The sequence below is a fragment of the Microcaecilia unicolor genome, chromosome 9, assembly GCF_901765095.1.
Source record: "Microcaecilia unicolor chromosome 9, aMicUni1.1, whole genome shotgun sequence".
NCBI lineage: Eukaryota > Metazoa > Chordata > Amphibia > Gymnophiona > Siphonopidae > Microcaecilia > Microcaecilia unicolor.
The window spans coordinates 33,063,103-33,084,912 of record NC_044039.1 but is presented as its reverse complement, the minus strand read 5'-3'; the positions used below and the strand labels follow the sequence as shown (position 1 = coordinate 33,084,912).

General features: G+C 44.3%; 1 protein-coding gene across 2 annotated transcripts in view; it reads right to left on the bottom strand.

Moving 5' to 3' along the window:
• The window catches only part of LOC115477957 (cystine/glutamate transporter-like), a 58,538-nt gene extending 39,232 nt beyond the window's left edge, over positions 1–19,306 (bottom strand). Inside the window, exons 1-4 of one of the 2 annotated variants that reach the window (XM_030215116.1) lie at positions 19,119–19,306; positions 16,156–16,553; positions 8,736–8,862; positions 5,243–5,358 (exon numbers count right to left, since the gene is read on the bottom strand). In XM_030215116.1, coding sequence (XP_030070976.1) covers positions 5,243–5,358; positions 8,736–8,862; positions 16,156–16,363 — 451 coding nt within the window. In that variant the 5' untranslated portion in view covers positions 16,364–16,553; positions 19,119–19,306. Of the gene's footprint in view, positions 1–5,242; positions 5,359–8,735; positions 8,863–16,155; positions 16,554–17,209; positions 17,281–19,118 lie in introns of those variants that run through there. The other variant, XM_030215117.1, reaches the window with a different exon arrangement.
• Positions 19,307–21,810: the final 2,504 nt, after the last annotated feature.

The following is a 21,810-nucleotide window of genomic DNA, read 5'->3' as shown; positions in this document are numbered from 1 at the left end:
AATACCTGTCCAGAACACTCACTTATATGCAGGTCAGGTAAAAGTGCAGACCTTCTTGGTACGATGCATATTTTTCACATGCCACCCTGGGGTTTTATTTTAGAAAAGCCCATTTACTCATGTATCCAATCTAATCTGGCGCTTAATATACCGCTAATTTCCTCAAATGGGTCCAAAACAGTGTACAACAATAATGCTTAAACATACAGTTGCATAATTACAGATACAATTTGCATAGATCAATATAACATAAACAGGTCAATTACACAGCATCTACTACTAAGTATTCATGAAACAAAAATGTTTTAAGATTCTTATGAAATAAACCATAGGAATTTCTAATCTTAGATCTGATGGTAAAGAGTGCCAGAAACGAGTTGCCTGATAGGAGTATGAGCGTTCGTGGTTACATTTAGATATTCTATGTTTAATGGCTGGGTATATAAGAAGATTACGTTCTTTAATTCTAGATGTCAAAAGAAAAGTAGAACGTTTCAACAAATCATATAGGTAAACAGAACCCTGACCATTTAAAGACTTAAAAACCAGGCACAATATCTTATACAGTATCCTGGCTTTTACCGGTAACTAGTGTAGCTCGTTCAGCAATGGGGTAACTCTACCATGTTTATGGTGTCCAAAGATCAACTTAGCAGTGGTACTGTGTAGAAGTTGCAATCTAGTCAACTGTTTCTGGGGCAATTCTACGTAAACTGAATTACAGTAATCCAACTGCGACAATACAAACGCATGTACCAGCAATGCGAAACGATTCCTAAAAAATAGGACCAAATGGAATTTAGCTGCCTTAGTTTAAAAAATATTTTCTATACTACATTGTTAATTTGTGGTTCAAAAGATAAGGTGGTATTAAAAATAATTCCCTAAACCCAAAAGGTTTGTGCCACAGAAAGAAATTGTGACAGTCCTGTAGAAACAGGTGAAGCATGTCCTGAAGGCATCAGTGAAAACTGTTTAACAGGGATTAATGAAGGAACATAGCCAGGGTTGCCTTCAAAATATGTGTCTTTACATTCCAAATTATCTATGGTATGTCCCCTGACTATATGCTCCCTTTGATTGACCTCCCTACGTGTAATTCCATCCCTAGATCCTGAGAATTCCTAATTCTTCATCATCCCAATTGTAAAAAGATTGTTTACAAAACTGTCGTCTCTGCTGACTTCCCCTATCAATGTACTAATTGGTGGAATCTTCTTCCAAGGGCTGTTAGATCTATGCATGATTACCGTGGCTTTCGGAAATTATTAAAAACTTTTCTTTTCAAAAAGTTCCTGCAACAAGATAATGGAAGACAGGAATAACCATTTACATACAAAATGCTGATTCAGAGTTTATCCTGTATAACTGCTTATAATTTGATGTTTGTTATATAATACAACCTTATAAAATAATTCATAAACTAATTTTTGTAAAGTTTCTATGGCCACATATAGAAGATGTGCTCAACATTTTTCCGTTATCAGAAGATTTACAACTATAATAAGTATGTACTAAATTATAAGTCACATTGAACCTGAACTCTGGGCTAATGCGGGATACAAATGTTATTATAAATACATAAATAAAGGGTACTCATGATGATGTTAAATAAAGCAAAGCTTCTCATCTATATTGGGTGTTTTCCACAGAGAGTAGGATTGAGAAGGCTCACAAGTAGGATATATTATCCAGTGGTACCAGGATTATTATCCCAGAGCTCAGAACTTTAGTACAGAGTGTGTGCAGTCTTTCCCATGCACATGGTCCCCTCAAGTTGGACAAAACTGAAGTTGGTGGGAGGAAATATGTGCCCTATTAATTCTGCTAACTATGAAAAACACCTGCTACAGATGAGTAATGTTGCATTTTCCATCAACAAACAGGATTGAGTCAGGCACACAAGTATTGTCTTAGTCCTTGGAGGAGTCCACCCAGTGAAATGTAAGAGCTGTTAGTTGACAAGGACAGATTGGGCAGCACCACTTGACTGTAGGTACTTTCCCATGCTGAAGCCTGGTCCAAGTAGAAGAGAGGACCAAGTAGTTGCCTTATAGATACAAGAGGGCTTCTGTAAGAGTTGTTGCTCTAATTTGATTAGATTTGACCTTGGAGAAGAGAGGAATACATGCTTGTTCATAGCAGAATTGTATGCAAAAGGCCAGCCAGTTTGCTAAGGTTCCTTTCAGTGCTGGGCATCTAGTTCTACATAGAGTGAATGAAATAAATAGTTGAACTGACTTCCTGAATGAAGCAGTTATGCTCAAGTAGCAGGCAAGAGCCTGTATACAATTTAGAGCATAAAGAGCCTTCTGTCGAGAATTTGAACAAAGCTTCAGACAGAAAGCGGGAACCATTCTCTCTTCATTTAGATGGAAAGGCATCACCGTCATTGGCAAAAAACTTGGAATGTGTCCAAAGCACGACTTTGTGCTGGTGGAATTGGGGTATGTGGACCATATGTTACCAATGACTAAAGCTCACTAACTCTTATTTGAGATGACAGCTATGAGAAACGGTACTTTCCAAGTAGCTTGAGGGACATCGTGAGTGAAGTGAGGGCTAGATTCAGGTCCCAAGGTAAGGGGGACTTTTGTAAAAGACATTTTACAAGAAGTCAGCCTTTCATCAAGTGCATGACCAGCTGCAATCGTGAAGCTGTAGTGAATGGTAAGCCGACACTGTACTAAGATGAAGTCTGATAGAAGAGGTTTGAAGCCCAAGATAATATAAATGGTATTAATACTGTAGAATTGTCAACAGCAGACTAGGTCATGGCTATTAATAAAGCACCAGATTAAAAACCTTCTCCACATGAAATTGTAAGTTCTTCTAAGTGGAAGGCTACTGAGCAGCTATCAAGATGTCATTCTCCCCCCCCCCCCCCCCCCCCCCAAAAAAAAAAAAAAAAAGAGAAGTGGCCTAGTGGTTAGGGTGGTGGACTTTGGTCCTGAGGAACTGAGTTCGATTCCCACTTCAGGCAGCTCCTTGTGACTCTGGGCAAGTCACTTAACCCTCATTGCCCCATGTAAGCCGCATTGAGCCTGCCATGAGAGGGGAAAGCGCAGGGTACAAATGTAACAAAAATAAAATAGATACTATTGGAGATTCTACATGGAATGTTGCTATTCCACTAGCAACATTCCATGTAGAAGCCTGCGCGGCCACATTGGTGATCAGCAAGGGCCGACTTCTACATGGAATTGCTAGTGGAATAGCAACATTCCATATAGAATCTCAAATAGTTAGCAACAGTGGAGGAGTGGCCTAGTGGTTAGGGTGGTGGACTTTGGTCCGGGGGAACCAAGGAAACTGAGTTTGATTCCACTTCAGGCACAGGCAGCTCCTTGTGACTCTGGCAAGTCACTTAACCCTCCATTGCTCCCATGTAAGCCCCATTGAGCTTGCATGAGTGGGAAAGCACAGGGTACAAATGTAACAAAAAAAAATGGGGAAATTCTCCTTAAGGTTTTTTTTTTTTTATAAATCAAAATAAATAATCCTGGAACCTTCCAAAAGCCAATTTATATATACTAGGTCCAGGAATTACAGTATATCAACTCAAAATATAAATGCTTAAAATAATCTTGTATTTTAAAAATGATTTTAATATTACTGTCAAATCAATATAAACGCAAAAAAAATATGAACACGTGCTTAGAATTATACAGGCAAAAAAAAATCATCAAATTCTGGCCAGTCAATTTCCATCATCTCACTTTTCAAGGTTAGCTTATCAAATGGCTCCAATATGATATCATAAAAATGAATAGAAAGAGGCACTTACATGACTATCATCAAAGTGTCCATCTCAGTCTCTCACAGTCTATGTGTCTCCCTGATTCTTGCAGTGCTTGATGAATGGAATTGTGGGACAATAGAACCCCAACGTGGACCCTCATTTCACCTTCTTCATCTTCCTCAGGGGGAATTTACTGTAACGGCAGAGGTTAGGCCTATCACTGCTTCAAAATGTAAAATTCAACAGCCAATAATGTAAAATAATAAAAAATAAAAAATAAATAGGAAAGTATATTTTTAAGCATTTATATTTTGAGGGAATATACTGCAATTCATAGTTCAAGGAATGCCAAGAATAGATACTAGAGACTATTCATTTCAGGCATGAGGCCTAATTGACTTGAGGTCTGGATGAAGAAGTCAGCCTTGCTGTCGAGAGCTCAGTGCTGGGAACTGAAGCGACTTGTGGGCAGGCGGAACTACAAGGTCGTGAAGGGGAGAGAAACCAGTTCTGTCAAGGCCAGTGGGGTGCTGTGAGAATCACCGCACTTGTGGCTTGGATGGAATTGTGTAGTTTCTTTGGTATGAGTGGAACTGGAGAATAGGCATTAAAACAAATGACCAAGTCCATGAAACATCTAAGGTCCCTGCTGCTTTCATGTGCAGGACTTTTAGGGCCACTGCACTGAGAGATGTGAAGGCTTTTCCATGCAAGATTTTCAACTGGTCTATGTAGAAGTAGGTGGTTTCTGTGAAGAAATAGCCTTTTTAGAGAGCAACTTCTTTGAGGTATCTAAAGTCTCTCTATTGAGACAATCTCTTCATGCTTTTGGTGACATTCAAGCTCACTGTTTACAGTCCATTTGGTCATGTTCACGACTGAGGTACAAGAGGCATTTGGTGTGCTTGTTGAAATTTTGAACTTTTCTGCTGTACTTTAGGCATGGACAAACACCCAACTTGGTGATATGGCACATGAGAAGAATTATAAGAGACTTGATGAAAAGCAACATCGAAGATCAAACTACACAGGAGAGCTTTGTTTTATGTCCATTTGGTACAGCAGAAGAAACAAAACTGAGGAGTTAAGGAGACTGCTGTACACGAGAAGGCTGTGCAGGCTTAGAAATTTGCACTAAAGTTCTGAGCTCCGGGAGAGCAGCTCTGCCATGGTGCCATCGGATGACATCACCTACTTGTGTGCCTCACTCAATCCTGCTTATTGACAGAAAAAGGGCTTTATGCATAACAAGCCCTTTATACATTACTCCCAGAATGGGAGATAAGCCTCAGAGATGAAAATTCCTGACCCCGGTCCCATGCTTGGGAGACAAGCATTTTGCTTTCCTTTACAAAGACTTATTTGACTCTGAAGCATCAGCAGGGTAGCTGCATTTAACATTCTGCTGGTATTAAAGCATCATCCTTGATATTTGATCAAGACGGTGGTCCATAGATGCATTCTTTAGGCTTTCTAACCATAGGTTATCTAATTGCTCACAGATTCCAAGAGATGTGACTAGTTTCACAGCGATGGCTGGTGCATGGCATGGCAGAAAGAGAGGCTCAATTAGGTAACGTCCAAAAGCCAAGGATACAACAGCAATGTTAGCAGGGCTAGACAGGAAAAGAAAGAAAAAACAATAATTATTCTATGTATTTTTTTAATAGAATGTAGCTTTGTCCCTTCTCCAGAACACCTCACTGGTCTATGATTACTTTTCTAAAATATTCTCCACCATTACTCTAGGTATGGATCAGTGGCGTAGGAAGGGGGGGGGGAGGGGCGGTCCGCCCCGGGTGCATGCCGCTGGGGGGTGTCGGCTCCACTGGTTCCCTGCTCCCTCTGCCCCGGAACAGGTTACTTCCTGTTCCGAGGCAGAGAGAGCAGGGAACCAGCGGAACCGACGCAGCTCCCAGCAGGTAAGAATGCACTCCGGGTGGGGGGGGGGGGGGGGGTTGATGTGCCGAGGGGGGTGTCATGCTGCACCTGGGGGGTATCGATGCACCGAGGGGGGTGTTGTGCTGCACTCGGGGGGGGGGGGGTGCGCAGTGGCAAACCGCCCCGGGTGGCAGCTGCCCTTGCTACTCCACTGGTATGGATTATTCTTTAAGGGGTCCTTTTACTAAGCTGTAATAAGCATTAATGCGTGCTTACTGCAGGTTATAATGCACCACCATGGGGCGTGCTCAGGCATCTTACAGTAGTTTTTGCACGTGCATGCACTACCCATGTGCTAAAAAATAGTTTTTATTTTTTTAGTGTTGGGGCAGGTCTGGGGGTGGAGAGTAGATATGTTCTGTGCTAATCAATTAGCACAGCTACATTGCCGTGTGCTAACCAATTAGCAAGTGAGCCCTTTCCACCTACAAAATAGATATTGGTAAGTGCTCACGCCGTAATGGCCTCACGCTAATGGGAAAATTATTGAAGAAATAGGAAAATTGGCCATTTCCCGGCAGCGCTAAAAGTTGCCATAGCTCATGGAAAGACCCATGCTGGAGATAGCACAGACTACTTTTAGCGCTGCTTAGTAAAAGGGCCCTTCAAAGTGGGCCAGCATGGATCCAGATGTTACTTTTCAGGTCAGCTGGAATTGGAATTATGGTAGAGAGTGGGTTTGCTGGATAGGCAGCCATTGCACAGTGCTAGAACATTATGGCTAGACCCACACATTAGATTAAAGAGGTGTCTATGGCCCCTTGGTAAAGGATTTTTGTGGCAATGGTTGTACTAGTGGGATGGGGCAGACACTTAAAGAAATGGACAAAAAATTTCTGAGTAGATGCAATTGAAGAATCATTGCACTGCAGAGTAGTAAAACTAGTTTTAATTGATTTGGGAACCTAAAGAAGCAAAACCTCTTGGTCAAGTGTTAAGAAAGAAAAAGGAAAACGTTAAATAGAAAAAACCTTGTAGTTCGAGAGTATTATCATCTTTTTTACTAGTTCCTCAGAGTCTCTGTTGTGTCCATGATCTCATTCTGCTAAGGGAGGCAAGAACACAGAATCCAGATGTTCAGCGGTGAACTGCTCCGTTTAGTCAGCATGTACTTACGGCCTACAGTGCAAGAAAACATTAACTGCACCAGGCTCTCTTTGCTGTCATTTTTTTTTTTACTTTCTATATCGTTTCAACACTATTTCTGCATGTTTTTCTATGTCTCCAGCTCACATTCCACAGCTATGTGTCAGCCAAACTCCATGTCTAGGACCCTACTGTCTCATCCGCTGCAACTCAGTAAACATGCTTAAGGATCTGTTAAAAACATACAAACTTCCAAGTTTCCTTTTCAGGCACAGGCAAATCAATTCAGACTAACTCTGAATACCATCCAAACCAGGAGGAGCTGATGGGATTCGGGCAACAGAAGTAAAACTGGGACAAAGGGCAAGATGCATTAAACTTTAACGACCCTTTAATGAGGAAATTTTGAAACGTAGCATGCATTAAAGGCCATTTTCTGACCACGCTAGCAGCTAACGAAAACGGAATGCAAACGAGTAACTACCATTGAAATGTGGGCGATTCGGAATGCATTAACCATACCGACGAGTGCACCGATTCATTTACCGTGAAATATTTAACGTCAGGTCAGAGCTGTCGTTAAGGCCTGAGCTGTCATCTCCCCGCTTCCCCCTGCATCTTAAAATTCCAAGCTGGCATGTGGCACGTCAGAGGAGGGCTGGCCCAGGAAGAACAGAGGGACGTCGGAGAAGGCAGCACTGATCACCGATCAGCTGTTCTTGCCCGTGCAGCGCCTTCACACAGAGGTGAGAGGTGCGTGGGGGCCGGTAAAGTGGGGGGGGGTCCAGTAGTAGAGGGGGGGAGCGGCGGCGATGAGCTCAGGGGGGCGGGGCACGGGGGCAGAGGATGGCGGGAGGCGGAGCTGTGGGAGAAGGAGAAAAACAGAGAGAGGAAGGGAGGGGGACCGAGGCTGCTAAACTTTGGTTTTTTGTTTTTATTTTTATTTAATACATGCGGAAGCGGGGAGCAGCGGCGACCTCGAGGGGGGGGGGCAAGGGCGTCCATACAGGACGATCCTGACGAGCGCCTTTGCCCCTTTTATTTTCAATGTTTTTTTTTGTTGTGGGTTTTGACATTTGTGGCATGCGCAGAGCAGCCAGCATAACGCTTGGCTACTCTGCGCGTGCTTTACGGGCAGATTAACGACGGGGATTACACTTTTGTAATGCATTTGACTTTCAAATACCGAACCGAACATTTGGGACTTCTGTTTTTAGTGCATTCTTCGTTTTTTCAAATTCGGTAAGGACTTTTACGTTTTTGATTTTTTAACGTATGGTTGATGCATCTGGGCCAAAGTACAAGTGGGATTGCCTAAATCTGAGTCATTTACGATTTGACTTGAATAATCCTGAACTACTGATGCTCATCTTGAATCTGCATATTTACAGAAAGGTGGATACTTTAGTTACCAAGCTTGACTCAGTTCAGCTATAAAGATGTACTAAAGAAGGAAGAATTTTGCTAACTCTGACTTTTACGCACAAAATCACAAGTAACGCATGTTACCTAAGTAATGTACACTTATTTCCCTTTTGGCACAAAAAATAGACTACATAACATTTTTCAACTTCACAAATGGTAAATTGGTTAGATTTCACCCTGGCGTTATCTGTGTAGCTTCAAAAAATCTATAGATAATGGACTTTATGTTTACCAACTGCTAGTAAATATGTCTTTTCAGACATTGACCTGACTGTTTCATGTGCAACCGCGCTTGGACGAGGTTTACCTATCCTTGATTGTCCACATTGTCCCCCATCACCTTTTTTTCTTCTTTCTTGTTCTCTACTAGTTTGAAAGTTCTAGAACAAATGTTGAAAAATGTACTGTAGTCTGAGTGCTGGCGTGCAAAAATGCTAAGATGCAGAGATTTATAAGCAAAAGAGATTTATGATGTTCATATTCCTCCTCCCCAAAACAACATTTGCAACTCATAATTATTCAAGTGAATTTGTTTCCTTACCGGATCATAATAAATTCAGCCCATAGTCTTAGGAAGGCTGGCAAGGGTCCCAGGGTCTCTAGTAAGTAAATATAATGTCCCCCTGATTTCTTGATGCTTGTTCCAAGCTCTGCATAAGATAAGGCACCTAAACCAAAAAATCGATATTTAGAGTTTTAAATAAGGAAATCTTAGTTTGGAAATGTGGCCTACTCTACAAATGATGCATGAAAAAAAAAAGCCTTCTGAAATTACCAGTCAGTAGCAAGATATTAATCATTAGTCGGCCATTAAAGTTTAGCAGCTCAGGACCCCTTTTACCAAGCTGCAGCAAAAGGGGGCCTGTGCTGGCGTTGGTGCGTGTTTTTCATATGCGTCGAGACCCCCTTTTACCGCAGCAGGTAAAAGGGAAGTCTCTCTTTCCTGCAGGAAATGGCCATGCAGCAAGTAAAGCACTTGCTGCGCGGCCATTTTTTGGGGGGGGGGGGCGAGCCCTTACTACCACCCATTGAGGTGGCGGTAAGGGCTTCTGCTCTACCCTAGCAGTAACCAGGCAGCCCATGGCATGCCCAATTACCACCGGGTAAACTCCGGCGCTACAAAAATAAATATATTTTTATAGTGCCAATATGATGGCGCGGCAGTAGTGGGAAGTTCCGTCGGACCTCTTTACATGCCTTGGGAGATAGTGCCATCTGCTGATGCCTGTAAAGCACACCTCAGCACAAACAATACCTGTGGCAACACAACCCGGCCTCCCCTCCCCACTCGACAGTACCCCTAATTGATCTGATATCCCCGACCAAGAACCTCCCACGCAACACAAGGTCCACTGAAAAGGACCCTCATCATTAAGCACCCCCCACATAGAAGATCCCCCAAAGCACAACCCCTACAGGACCTCCCCCAAAGGAAGACCCCTCAAAGCCACACAGACCAACCCCCCCCCCCCCCCCCACCCCCCACCCCCCCCCCCCCCCCCCCCCCCAAACTCCAACCCTCAGGATTTATCCTTCCATATAATGAACAACTGCCTGTCTAGTCTATCATCTTTTCTCCCTCTCTGGCCCCCTCACCTTTACTCTACCCCCTCATACCACAGGGTAATATGCATTATGTAGGGAGGGGATACTATTTTAAATGACAAGGAAACATCAACCATTTTTATATCATTTGTTGTCCCCATCAGAAACAATATAAAAAGATACACAACAAACATTTAATTTTGAAAGAGCCATCCCACTGCTCGAAATAATACACTGGCTGCCAATCAAGGCAAGACTAATCTTCAAAGCTAGCACCATCATTTACAAAATATTATTTAGTATGTTTCCAGAATATACGCTAGATATGATCGAACTGTCCCCAAGAAACGCAATCCCTGAAACTAGAGGCTGCCCACTTCTTCACCTACCCAACTGCAAAAACATAACCTACAAGTCTATCTACATGGCTGGATTTTGTTACTAGGTTCCAAATGGTGAAAACTCAGTTCCAAAGATCACAAAAATGCAGTTCAGAAAAGAACTGAAAACCTACCTCTTTAAAAAATTCTAAACTAACTAAACCAGCTGCCGATGTCCTTTCCGCTTCTTAATTTGTAAATCATCACTGTAATTTACTACCAGAATGTAAATTGTAAGCCATTTTGAACCAAAACTTGTTTTGGATAACAGTGGGATACAAGAATGCATAAACAAAATAAATAAATGTTAGCACATGCTCAAATATGTCAGTCTGCGCTAGTGCGCTGACACATTTCAATCTCGGTATTTGCATGTGCTAAAAACAGTACATAACAATATACAAAGGAGTGGAGGAATAGCTTAAGGGTCCTTTTACTAAGGTGCACTGAAAAATGGCCTGCGGTAGTGTAGACGCGTGTTTTGGGCGCACGCAGAATTATTTTCAGCGCACTTACAAAAAAAATGCCTTTTTAAAATTTTTGCCGAAAATGGACGTGCGGCAAAATTAAAATTTCCACGCGCCCATTTTGGGTCTGAGGCCTTACCGCCAGCCATTGACCTAGCGGTAAGGTCTCATGCGATAACCGGGCGGTAACGGTCTACGCGTGTCAAATGCCACTTGACAGTGTAGCTGCTGCACGCCAGAAAATAAAAAATATTTTCAGATGCCCACCAAAATTGAAATTATCGCAAGGGCCACATGGTAACCGGGCGGTAACTCCAATGTGTAGGCGCCTACGCGGCTTAGTATAAGGGCCCCTTGGTGATTAGAGCAGCAGGCTGTGAATCAGAGAGACCCGGGTTCAAATCCCACTAATAGTCCTTGTGACCTTGGGCAACTCACGTAGGGGCCCTTTACAGCAGTGGCGTAGCTGCAGGTGGGCCTGGGTGGGCTGGAGCCCACCCATCTTGGACTCAGGCCCACCAAAAATTGTGGCACTGTTACTGTGGCTGACCGAGATCCCTAAACCTTGCCAGTTAAGATTTCCTCCTCTTCCAAACAGCAGCCGGCAGGTCTTGTCTCGAGTTGATGCCGACATTGGCCCTGCTGCATATGCTCAGTGTTCATGCATGCATAGCCTGCTGGTGGCAGTGGCAGCTCAAGACAAGCGCTGCCAGCTGCCATTTACCACAGCATTGGCTGCCCGAAGAGGAGGAAATCTTTAGCTGGGGTGGGGTTTAGGGATCCCTACCATCTCAGGTATTTAATATTTTGGGTTGGCAGGCGGGTGGGTGGGTGGGAAGGGGTGGGGCCGGGGGGAGGAGACAAATTCCATGCCCATCCACCTTGGGCTCAGGCCCACCAAAATTGGCCATCTGGCTACGCCCCTGCTTTACAGAGCGTCGATAAGCCCAACGTGGGCTTACTGCTTCGCTCTTCTGGGACTACCGCCAGCCCAACGCGGCCGCCGGCAGTAGTCCTGCCCTGAGCACGCGCCATTTCCAGGGATAAAGAAAACCCCTGGAAATGGCTTGCACAGCGATACCTCAGCAGTAATAGGGTATTGCCACACGCTGCCCTAGCATGGGAACCCTTATTGCCCCCTCAATGGATGGTGGTAAGGGCTCCCCATCGCGTGGCCACATGGTAAGAGTTGTCTCATGTGGCCATTTTTTCGGGGAGGGGCTTTTACCGGCTGCAGAAAAATGGCCCTAGCGTGCGGGAGAAATGGCCCCTGCTGCTAGCGCAGGGTCCTTTTTTCCCCACACATGGTAAAGGGATCCCTTAACCCTCCATTGCCTCTGGGGCAAACTTAGGGGCCCTTTTACTAAGCATGGCAAAATCTGGGCTTAGCACAGCCTAATATGGGATTTTCTCCACATACTAAGCCCATTTTTACCATTGTAGTAAAATTTTATTACAGCTAATAATGGGTTAAACGTTCATTATTTAGTCACAATATATCAACTTTCCATATTATTTGACTAATATTAGCTTAAATATTAACTCCATATTAACGCTGACACCATCCAATTCCCCCAAGAATGGGATGAGCTATGTACAACAACATTAGACAAAATCGCCCCAATCCAAACCAGAACATCACACAGGAAAAAAGCAAACCCATGGTTCACCGACGAGCTGAAAAAACTTAAAACACAAGTCAGGAAACTAGAACGAGCTTGGAACAAAAGAAAGACGAACAAACACTAAACGACTGGAAATTACTTCGGAGAAAATACAAATACACCATAAAACAAACAAAAAGACAATATTACAAAACAATAATAGGACCAAATTACAAAGACACACATAAACTCTTCAACCTCGTGAACAAACTGCTAGATACCACACCAGTCACAAACAACGGTAAAAACATACCAGACGTCGACAGCCTTGCGAAGTACTTCAAGGAGAAAATTATACTATTACGACACAAAATACCTGCCAGCACAATAGAATATGCCACTCTTCTAGACTGTCTAGACCCAGAAGAAGGAACACACCCAGCAGACAGAACCTGGACCGAGTTCGAACCACTATCAGAAGACTTCATCTCTAAAACTCTCAAAAGATACGCCAAATCCAACTGCAAACTAGACGCATGTCCAAACAGCCTCATGAAATCAGCCCCTCAACAATTCATAATTGACCTAACAAACCATGTAAATTACATGCTACAAAATGGACTCTTCCCAAAAGAAAAAGGAAAAATCTTACTCACCCCAATTCCTAAAGACACAAAGAAAAACTTGAGCGAAATTACCAACTACAGGCCAGTAGCATCCATACCACTAAAACCAAGATAACCGAAGGAATGGTAACCAAACAACTCACAAACTATCTAAACAAACACTCAATACTGCATGATGCCCAATCCGGATTCCGGTCAAACCAAAGCACAGAAACGGTACTAGTCACCCTTATGACCAAATTTAAACAAATAATAGCAACCGGGAACAACATACTCCTCCTACAATTTGACATGTCAAGCGCCTTCGACATGGTCGACCACGAAATCCTACTACACATACTTGAATACTTCGGCATTGGAGGAAATGTCCTGAACTGGCTCAAGGGGTTCCTAACCCTGCGCTCGTATCAAGTTACATCACACTCAACCACGTCCAAGGCATGGACACCTGAATGTGGAGTTCCACAAGGATCACCTCTCTCACCAACCATCTTCAACCTAATGATGATCCCGCTGGCAAAACTCCTATCAAACCATAACCTCAACCCATATATATACGCTGATGACGTGACAATATACATCCCCTTCAAACAAGACATTAACGAAATCCTCAACGAAATCAATCAAAGTCTACACATCATGAACACATGGGCAGATGCATTCCGTCTGAAACTAAACGCAGAAAAAACTCAATGCCTAATACTCACCTCCCAATACAACACAAAGAAATTCACAGCTATAAACACACCAAACCTGAACCTTCAAATCGCAGAAACGCTAAAGATCCTTGGAGTCACTATCGACCGCCACCTAACGCTCGATACTCATGCTAACAACACAACTAAAAAGATGTTCTACAGCATGTGGAAACTTAAAAGGATAAGACCATACTTCCCAAGATCCGTCTTTCGAAGCCTAGTACAATCCCTGTACTCAGCCATCTGGATTACTGCAACTCACTATACGCAGGTTGCAAAGAACAAACACTGAGAAAACTTCAAACAGCCCAGAATACGGCAGCCAGACTCATCTTTGGAAAGCCAAAATATGAGAGTGCAAAACCATTACGAGAGAAACTACACTGGCTTCCACTAAAGGAACGCATCACTTTCAAAGTGTGCACATTAGTCCACAAAATCATCCACGGCGAAGCCCCAGCCTACATGTCTGAGTTAATAGACCTACCACCCAGAAACGCCAAAAGATCACGGACCTTCCTAAACCTCCACTTCCCCAACTGCAAAGGCGTGAAATACAAAACGCTACATGCATCAACCTTTTCTCACATGAGCACGCAATACTGGAATACACTGCCATGCAACTTAAGAACAATCAACGAGCAAGCTTCCTTCCGCAGATCACTGAAGACCCATCTTTTCGAAAAGATTTACGGAAAGAACCAAAACATAAAGACCACCTACTATCCATGAATGCAAAAACATTCACCTCGGAACTCTCATTCTCGTAATATCAATCATGCATACCTTCAATCACAGAAAGATATATATATGTCTTTATGCCCCCTCTCGCCCTCTAAGCTCCCATTGTTTCCTTCCAATGTTTCACTGTTTGTGCTCCATTGTTACACTCTCAACGACACTTGATTGTTTCGCATAACTAGGCAAGATATAATCCATAACCAATATGTAACAAATTGTATTTCCAACATTTAACTCCTATTGTAAGCCACACTGAACCCGCAAAAAGGTGGGAAAATGTGGGATACAAATGCAATAAAAATAAATACCAAAGAGAGATGTTGAGTTGTTGTTGGAACGTGTGAAAGCACCCAGATGGAGTTCGACTAAGAGATGTGCCTTGGATGGACTTTGTCTCAGCTGCTGTGAAAGATTATGGATAACGTGGATGTGGCAGTGCATTCAGAGTGCAAGATTATCACCCGTCGAATTCACATGGTTTTATTATTGCTGTATGGACAAATGATTTGGCAGCATAAATTGAATAAGCTGTTGCGTTGAGATTACAAGATCACTTTCAGGTGGACATACAGCGTTGGACATTATTGCAGCTGGTTTTGGGGAATTTGTTACTGAAAAATACTTAGGAGGGATTTTATCGGTGTGTGCATGAATGTAATGAGTTAAAGTTCAATAAATACAACAAATGTTACAGTTGATATTATTGAATGCATATATGTGGAGTTAATATTTAAGCTAATATTGCAGTACAATTGGGATTTTTCTAATTTTATATTTGCATTGTGTGCGCTAATGCTGTCATTAGTCACTGCAACTGCAAATTAACACGGAGCACTTACCACCTCCTTTTTAAGTGGTTATCTTGTGGTAATGTGAACATACTACTTGGTTAGCATTTCTACACTCACTCTTCCCCATGTTTATGCCCACACTTCACCCATGTTTACGCTTTTGTTGGCGTGCTAAGCACACCGTAGTAAAAGGACCCCTTAGATTGTAAGCCCTTTGAGAACAGGGAAACAGGGCCACCACTCACTCTCGGTCTGCCACCATATCCTGGCACTGGGCCCCCTTGGAGGCTAGGGAGGAGCTGATGCACAGACACACTGATATGGGGGGGCCCACCCCTATGTCAGTGCATCTTCTCCTCCCCGGTCTCCAAGCGGGGCTCGGTGCCGCAGTTTGTCTTTCACCTGCTCCAGTGTGCTGGGACCAGTTCCCAATAGGAGAGGAGAAAGACAGCCCCCCCCCCTTGGAGGCCGGACCCGGAGAATTTTGCCTCTCCTGACCTCCCCCCCCCTGGTGGCCCTGCAGGGAAATATTATATCTGAATTTAACTTAACTACTACTAGGAAGGCATGAGCTATAGTAAACGCTGAATACTAAATACATAAAAATATATTGGAACAAAAATTATGTACTGACATTTTTTCCATGCTAGTAAATGAGCAATACCTTCCCATTAGATGAATATATCTCTAAGTAAGACACGGTTGTAAGACACGGTTCTTTACCTGTTTTAAACTGCTAATTTTATCAGAAATTTTCAAAGGCAGTTTTAATTTTTAAATGTAATTTTTTACAATGTCTGTGCGTTTTCTATTTAATGTCATATATTTCACCTACAGCCTGTAGTTAGGCAGTTTACAAATCTAAGTAATAAATGTATGCTGTAGGATGCTTCCCAAATAGTGGGTCACAAAATCCATGTTTTGGAGCACAGGGTGGGCTTTCTATAGGCGCATCATTATTCTGTACCTGGGGCAATGGAGGGTCAGGTAACTTTCCCAACGTCACAGGGAGCTGCAGTGGGAATTAAACTCAGTTCCCCAGGTTCTCAGACCACTGCTCTAATCATTAGGCTACTCCTCCACCCTACAAAATTAGAAAAGAAACTCACCAAACATGGAGAGAATGCCACAGATGAGCCAGATGATCAGAGATAGACCCACATTGCCCGAGTTTTTCAGTACTCCTTTGGGGGAGATGAAGATACCACTCCCCACGATGGTGCCAATGGTCAGCGAGATGGCCCTCACCAGGTTAATTTTCTTTCTCAGATAGACAGTCTTCTCTCCATCATTTGAGTCCTCTTTGTAATTCCCCATGTTTGAAAAAAATATTTCTCTGTCAAGCTTTCTACTTTTCTCCCTCTTTTTTCGCCTCTGCTCTGATCATCTGATTTCCTAAATCCAGAATGTTGCAAAACAATCTGCTCAAACAGTTGCATGGATGGCTTTCCAAGTCCGGGAGCCTTTTCTCAGCAGGTGGGGGAAGTTTAGCCTCTCTGCAGTGATCCTATGGGAAAATATGCACACACAGAGTGGACAGAAAAATAATGCAGAGTCACAAAGAATGGAAGAGAAATGGAGACCAAAAGCAGCATGAACACATATGAAACATTTTAAATGGTGTATGTTCATATAAAATTATTGCAAGGAGTAACCAGAAATAAAGCCACTTGTTTTGAAATGGAGTTGGGGGGGGGGGGGGGGTTCACCACATTAGTTAGCACAAAAAAAAGAAAGAGAATTCTAACTACACTTTCTGAAATGTTTTTTTTTATTAATTGATTGGTCCTTACGTTTGATGTTGTGTGACAGACACGTGTGCCTTACTGAAGAAATTGGTTTCAATTTTTTATCCTAATACATTTTTCCTCTGGCAAGAATCTTTAGAACAGGCTTGTCCAACCTTTTTCTATTGGGGTGGCCACATTTTATATTTTGTAACATTCACAGGGCCAAAACACGCACCGTTGTTTGCCGCATGTTTCGTCAAATCGTGGCAAATATGACAGTGCATCATCCCCTTCCCAGCTTTCACCTAGGCTTGCTCAAAAACCACCCCCCCCCCCAGTCTTCTCTCTCACTTATATAACCTCAGCCTTCACCCAGTTTCTCTCACTCATGTACCCCTCTACCCCCAACCTTCACCCAATTTCTTTCTCTCACCTGGATTTGGCTGGGATTCCTGCTTCCCCACCATGATCTGGTTGTCTGCAAGCTTGAGCCACAGAGAGCCAAATTGCAGTGGGGGAAGCAAGAATCCTGTTATAAGCACTACAAGAGTTACCAAGCTTCCGAGGGCCAGAAAAAGCACTTGGTGGGCTGGATTCTGGCCCGCAGGCCGTAGGTTGGACAAACCTGCTTTAGAACATTTCTTTGCAAAAAAAGACTGGATATGCAGTCAGCAATGCAGGATTTACAGTGGGGAAATAAGTATTTGATCCCTTGCTGATTTTGTAAGTTTGCCCACTGACAAAGACATGAGCAGCCCATAATTGAAGGGTAGGTTATTGGTAACAGTGAGAGATAGCACATCACAAATTAAATCCGGAAAATCACATTGTGGAAGTATATGAATTTATTTGCATTCTGCAGAGGGAAATAAGTATTTGATCCCCCACCAACCAGTAAGAGATCTGGCCCCTACAGACCAGGTAGATGCTCCAAATCAACTCGTTACCTGCATGACAGACAGCTGTCGGCAATGGTCACCTGTATGAAAGACACCTGTCCACAGACTCAGTGAATCAGTCAGACTCTAACCTCTACAAAATGGCCAAGAGCAAGGAGCTGTCTAAGGATGTCAGGGACAAGATCATACACCTGCACAAGGCTGGAATGGGCTACAAAACCATCAGTAAGACGCTGGGCGAGAAGGAGACAACTGTTGGTGCCATAGTAAGAAAATGGAAGAAGTACAAAATGACTGTCAATCGACAAAGATCTGGGGCTCCACGCAAAATCTCACCTCGTGGGGTATCCTTGATCATGAGGAAGGTTAGAAATCAGCCTACAACTACAAGGGGGGAACTTGTCAATGATCTCAAGGCAGCTGGGACCACTGTCACCACGAAAACCATTGGTAACACATTACGACATAACGGATTGCAATCCTGCAGTGCCCGCAAGGTCCCCCTGCTCTGGAAGGCACATGTGACGGCCCGTCTGAAGTTTGCCAGTGAACACCTGGATGATGCCGAGAGTGATTGGAGAAGGTGCTGTGGTCAGATGAGACAAAAATTGAGCTCTTTGGCATGAACTCAACTCGCCGTGTTTGGAGGAAGAGAAATGCTGCCTATGACCCAAAGAACACCGTCCCCACTGTCAAGCATGGAGGTGGAAATGTTATGTTTTGGGGGTGTTTCTCTGCTAAGGGCACAGGACTACTTCACCGCATCAATGGGAGAATGGATGGGGCCATGTACCGTACAATTCTGAGTGACAACCTCCTTCCCTCCGCCAGGGCCTTAAAAATGGGTCGTGGCTGGGTCTTCCAGCACGACAATGACCCAAAACATACAGCCAAGGCAACAAAGGAGTGGCTCAGGAAGAAGCACATTAGGGTCATGGAGTGGCCTAGCCAGTCACCAGACCTTAATCCCATTGAAAACTTATGGAGGGAGCTGAAGCTGCGAGTTGCCAAGCGACAGCCCAGAAACTCTTAATGAATTAGAGATGATCTGCAAAGAGGAGTGGATCAAAATTCCTCCTGACATGTGTGCAAACCTCATCATCAACTACAGAAGACGTCTGACCGCTGTGCTTGCCAACAAGGGTTTTGCCACCAAGTATTAGGTCTTGTTTGCCAGAGGATTAAATACTTATTTCCCTCTGCAGAATGTAAATAAATTCAGATACTTTCCACCATGTGATTTTCCGGATTTAATTTGTGATGTGCTATCTCTCACTGTTACCAATAACCTACCCTTCAATTATGGCTGCTCATGTCTTTGTCAGTGGGCAAACTTACAAAATCAGCAAGGGATCAAATACTTATTTCCCCCACTGTAATCCTGGTTTTCAGGTAAACGCATATATTTTAGGTAAGTGGGTAAAGGTTTTGTAGAATTGAAACCTGTGCAGGAGGGTCCTAGTTGAGGTTTCACTGCTAGCTGAGAGACCGCTACCAGAACTGGAAACAAAGTTCAAGGATTCTGTGCAATGCAGTATTAGCTTATTGAGAAACTGTATTTTAGCAACAGTTCATAAGGCAGAAATGAGGTCACAATCAATCCCAGGACAGGGACCAGAAAATCCAGAACATAGGCAGCAATATAAGAATGAAAAGGTGCAACAGACAGAGAGGCAAGGTAGCAATGATGACTTCATGAACCAGTAACGAACTCATCCAGGACCAGGGAAGAAACAACACATCAGTCAATATGGGCTGGATCCTGTTCAGCCAATCAAGAAACAGCAATCAAAGCAAAGCAGAGGAGTGGCCTAGTGGTTAGGGTGGTGGACTTTGGTCCTGGGGAACTGAGTTCAATTCCCACTTCAGGCACAGGCAGCTCCTTGTGACTCTGGGCAGGTCACTTAACCCTCCATTGCCCCAGGTTTGTCAGGTGAAAAAAGTTATCATGCCAAGATAAACAAATTGGTCTCTTCCAATTTGATATATCTGGTGCACACAGAGGGCCATAATCGAACGGGGCGCCCAAGTTTTCATGAGGGCATCCTTGCAGGACAGCCCTGTCAAGGGGCAGGGCAACCGTATTATCGAAACAAGATGGGTGTCCATTTTGTTTCGATAATACGGTCGAGGACGCCCAAATCATGAAATTTAGGTCGACCTTAGAGATGGTCGTCCTTAGGTCGTTTTGAGATGGTCATCCCCGTTTTTCAGCGATAATGGAAACCGAGGACGCCCATCTCAAAAACGACCAAATCCAAGCTATTTGGTCATGGGAGGAGCCAACATTCATAGTGCACTGGTCCCCCTTCACATGCCAGGACACCAACAGGACACCCTAGGAGGCACTGCAGTGGACTTCACAAATTGCTCCCAGCTGCATAGCTCCCTTACCTTCGGTGCTGAGCCCTCAAACCCCCCCCCAAAACCCACTCCCCACAACTCTACACCACTACCATAGCCCTAAGAGGTGACGGGGGTCACCTACATGTGGGTACAGTGGGTTTTGGGGGGGTTGGAGGGCTCAACATTTACCACCACAAGTGTAACAGGTAGGGGGGATGGGCCTGGGTCCACCTGCCTGAAGTGCACTGCACCCACTAAAAACTGCTCCAGGGACCTGCATACTGCTGTGATGGAGCTGGGTATGACATTTGAGGCTGGCATAGAGGCTGGAAAAAATGTTTTAAAATATTTTTGGGGGGTGGGAGGGGGTTGGTGACCACTGGGGGAGTAAGGGGAGGTGATCCCCAATTCCCTCTGGTGGTCATCTGGTCAGTTCAGGCACCTTTTCAAGACTTGGTCGTGAAAAAAATGGACCAAGTTGGCCAAATGCTCGTCAGGGACGCCCTTCTTTTTTCCATTATCGGCCAAGGATGCTCATCTCTAAATCACGCCCCAGTCCTGCCTTCGGTATGGTGCCGACATGCCACCATGAATTTTGGTCGTTCCCGCGATGGAAAGGAGTTGAGGATGCCCAAAATCGGCTTTCGATTATGATGATTTGGGCGACCCTGAGAAAAGGACGCCCATCTCCCGATTTGTGTCGGAAGATGGGCGTCCTTCTCTTTCGAAAAGTCACCTGACAGTGGATCACATGTCATTGTTGGCATTTCTAGATTGGTTTTTAAATGATTTGAGGAATTTTTGTTATTGTACTTATAAAGAGGGATGACAGCCCTCATTTTCAAACTCTCTTCACATTTGATACATATATAAAGTGGCACTTAAATGTTTTATCTTGTATAATCGTCTAAGTCCCCATTTTACAAAGCTGGGTTATGTACATAACAAACCCAAATGTATGCAAATGACAAGGGGGCATGGTCTGGACAGGTGAAGGGCATGAAAAGTTCATGGACATTTATTCCTCATTTCAGAAGGGGACTAAACATCTGTGTTCTAAAAGATTGATGTTGGGAGTTACACCTAGTACCAAGCATGTTTAGGTTTTGGTAAACATGCTATTGAGCATTACTCTACTGGAGAGATTGGGGGGGGGTTGCCTCTTTAGTCCCCCAGTGGTTTTTGTTTCCCCCCCCCCCCCCCCCGAAGAAAAAAAAGTCAACTAGCTAAAGAAACCAGTCACTGTGACAGTGTCTGGATAATAACCAGTTATGGGGACCTTTTACTAAGCCGCATAAGCGCCTACGCGCCCAACGTGTGCCAATTCCGAGTTACCTTATGGTAATTTCAGTTTTGGTGTGCATCCCTATGCACGTCTGCAGGGCTGCCGAGAGACTGGGCAGGGCCTGGGGCAAGGCTGCCCCCGGGGCCCCGCCCCTGAGGTCGCCGCCTCCGTTCCCCCCTCCACCACCCCGAGGTCACTGCCACCGCTCCCCCCTCCCACCCACCCCCCTCCGTCTGCCACTGGGCCAGACCCCCTGCATTGAATCACAGCGCCTCTCACCTCCGTGTGAAAGTGCTGCAGGCAGCAGGCAGCAGATTGCCTCCCTTCGGCCCTCTTCCCTCCTTGTGCCTTGCGGATGTTTGTCACACGGAGGTGAGAGGCGCTGTGATTTCAATGCAGGGGGCCCAGCCTGGTGGCAGACGGTTGACAATGGAGGCAGGTGGGATTGCAGCGCCAGGCCCCCCTTGGAGCCGGGAATTTTGTCCCCCCCTGCCCCCCCCCCCC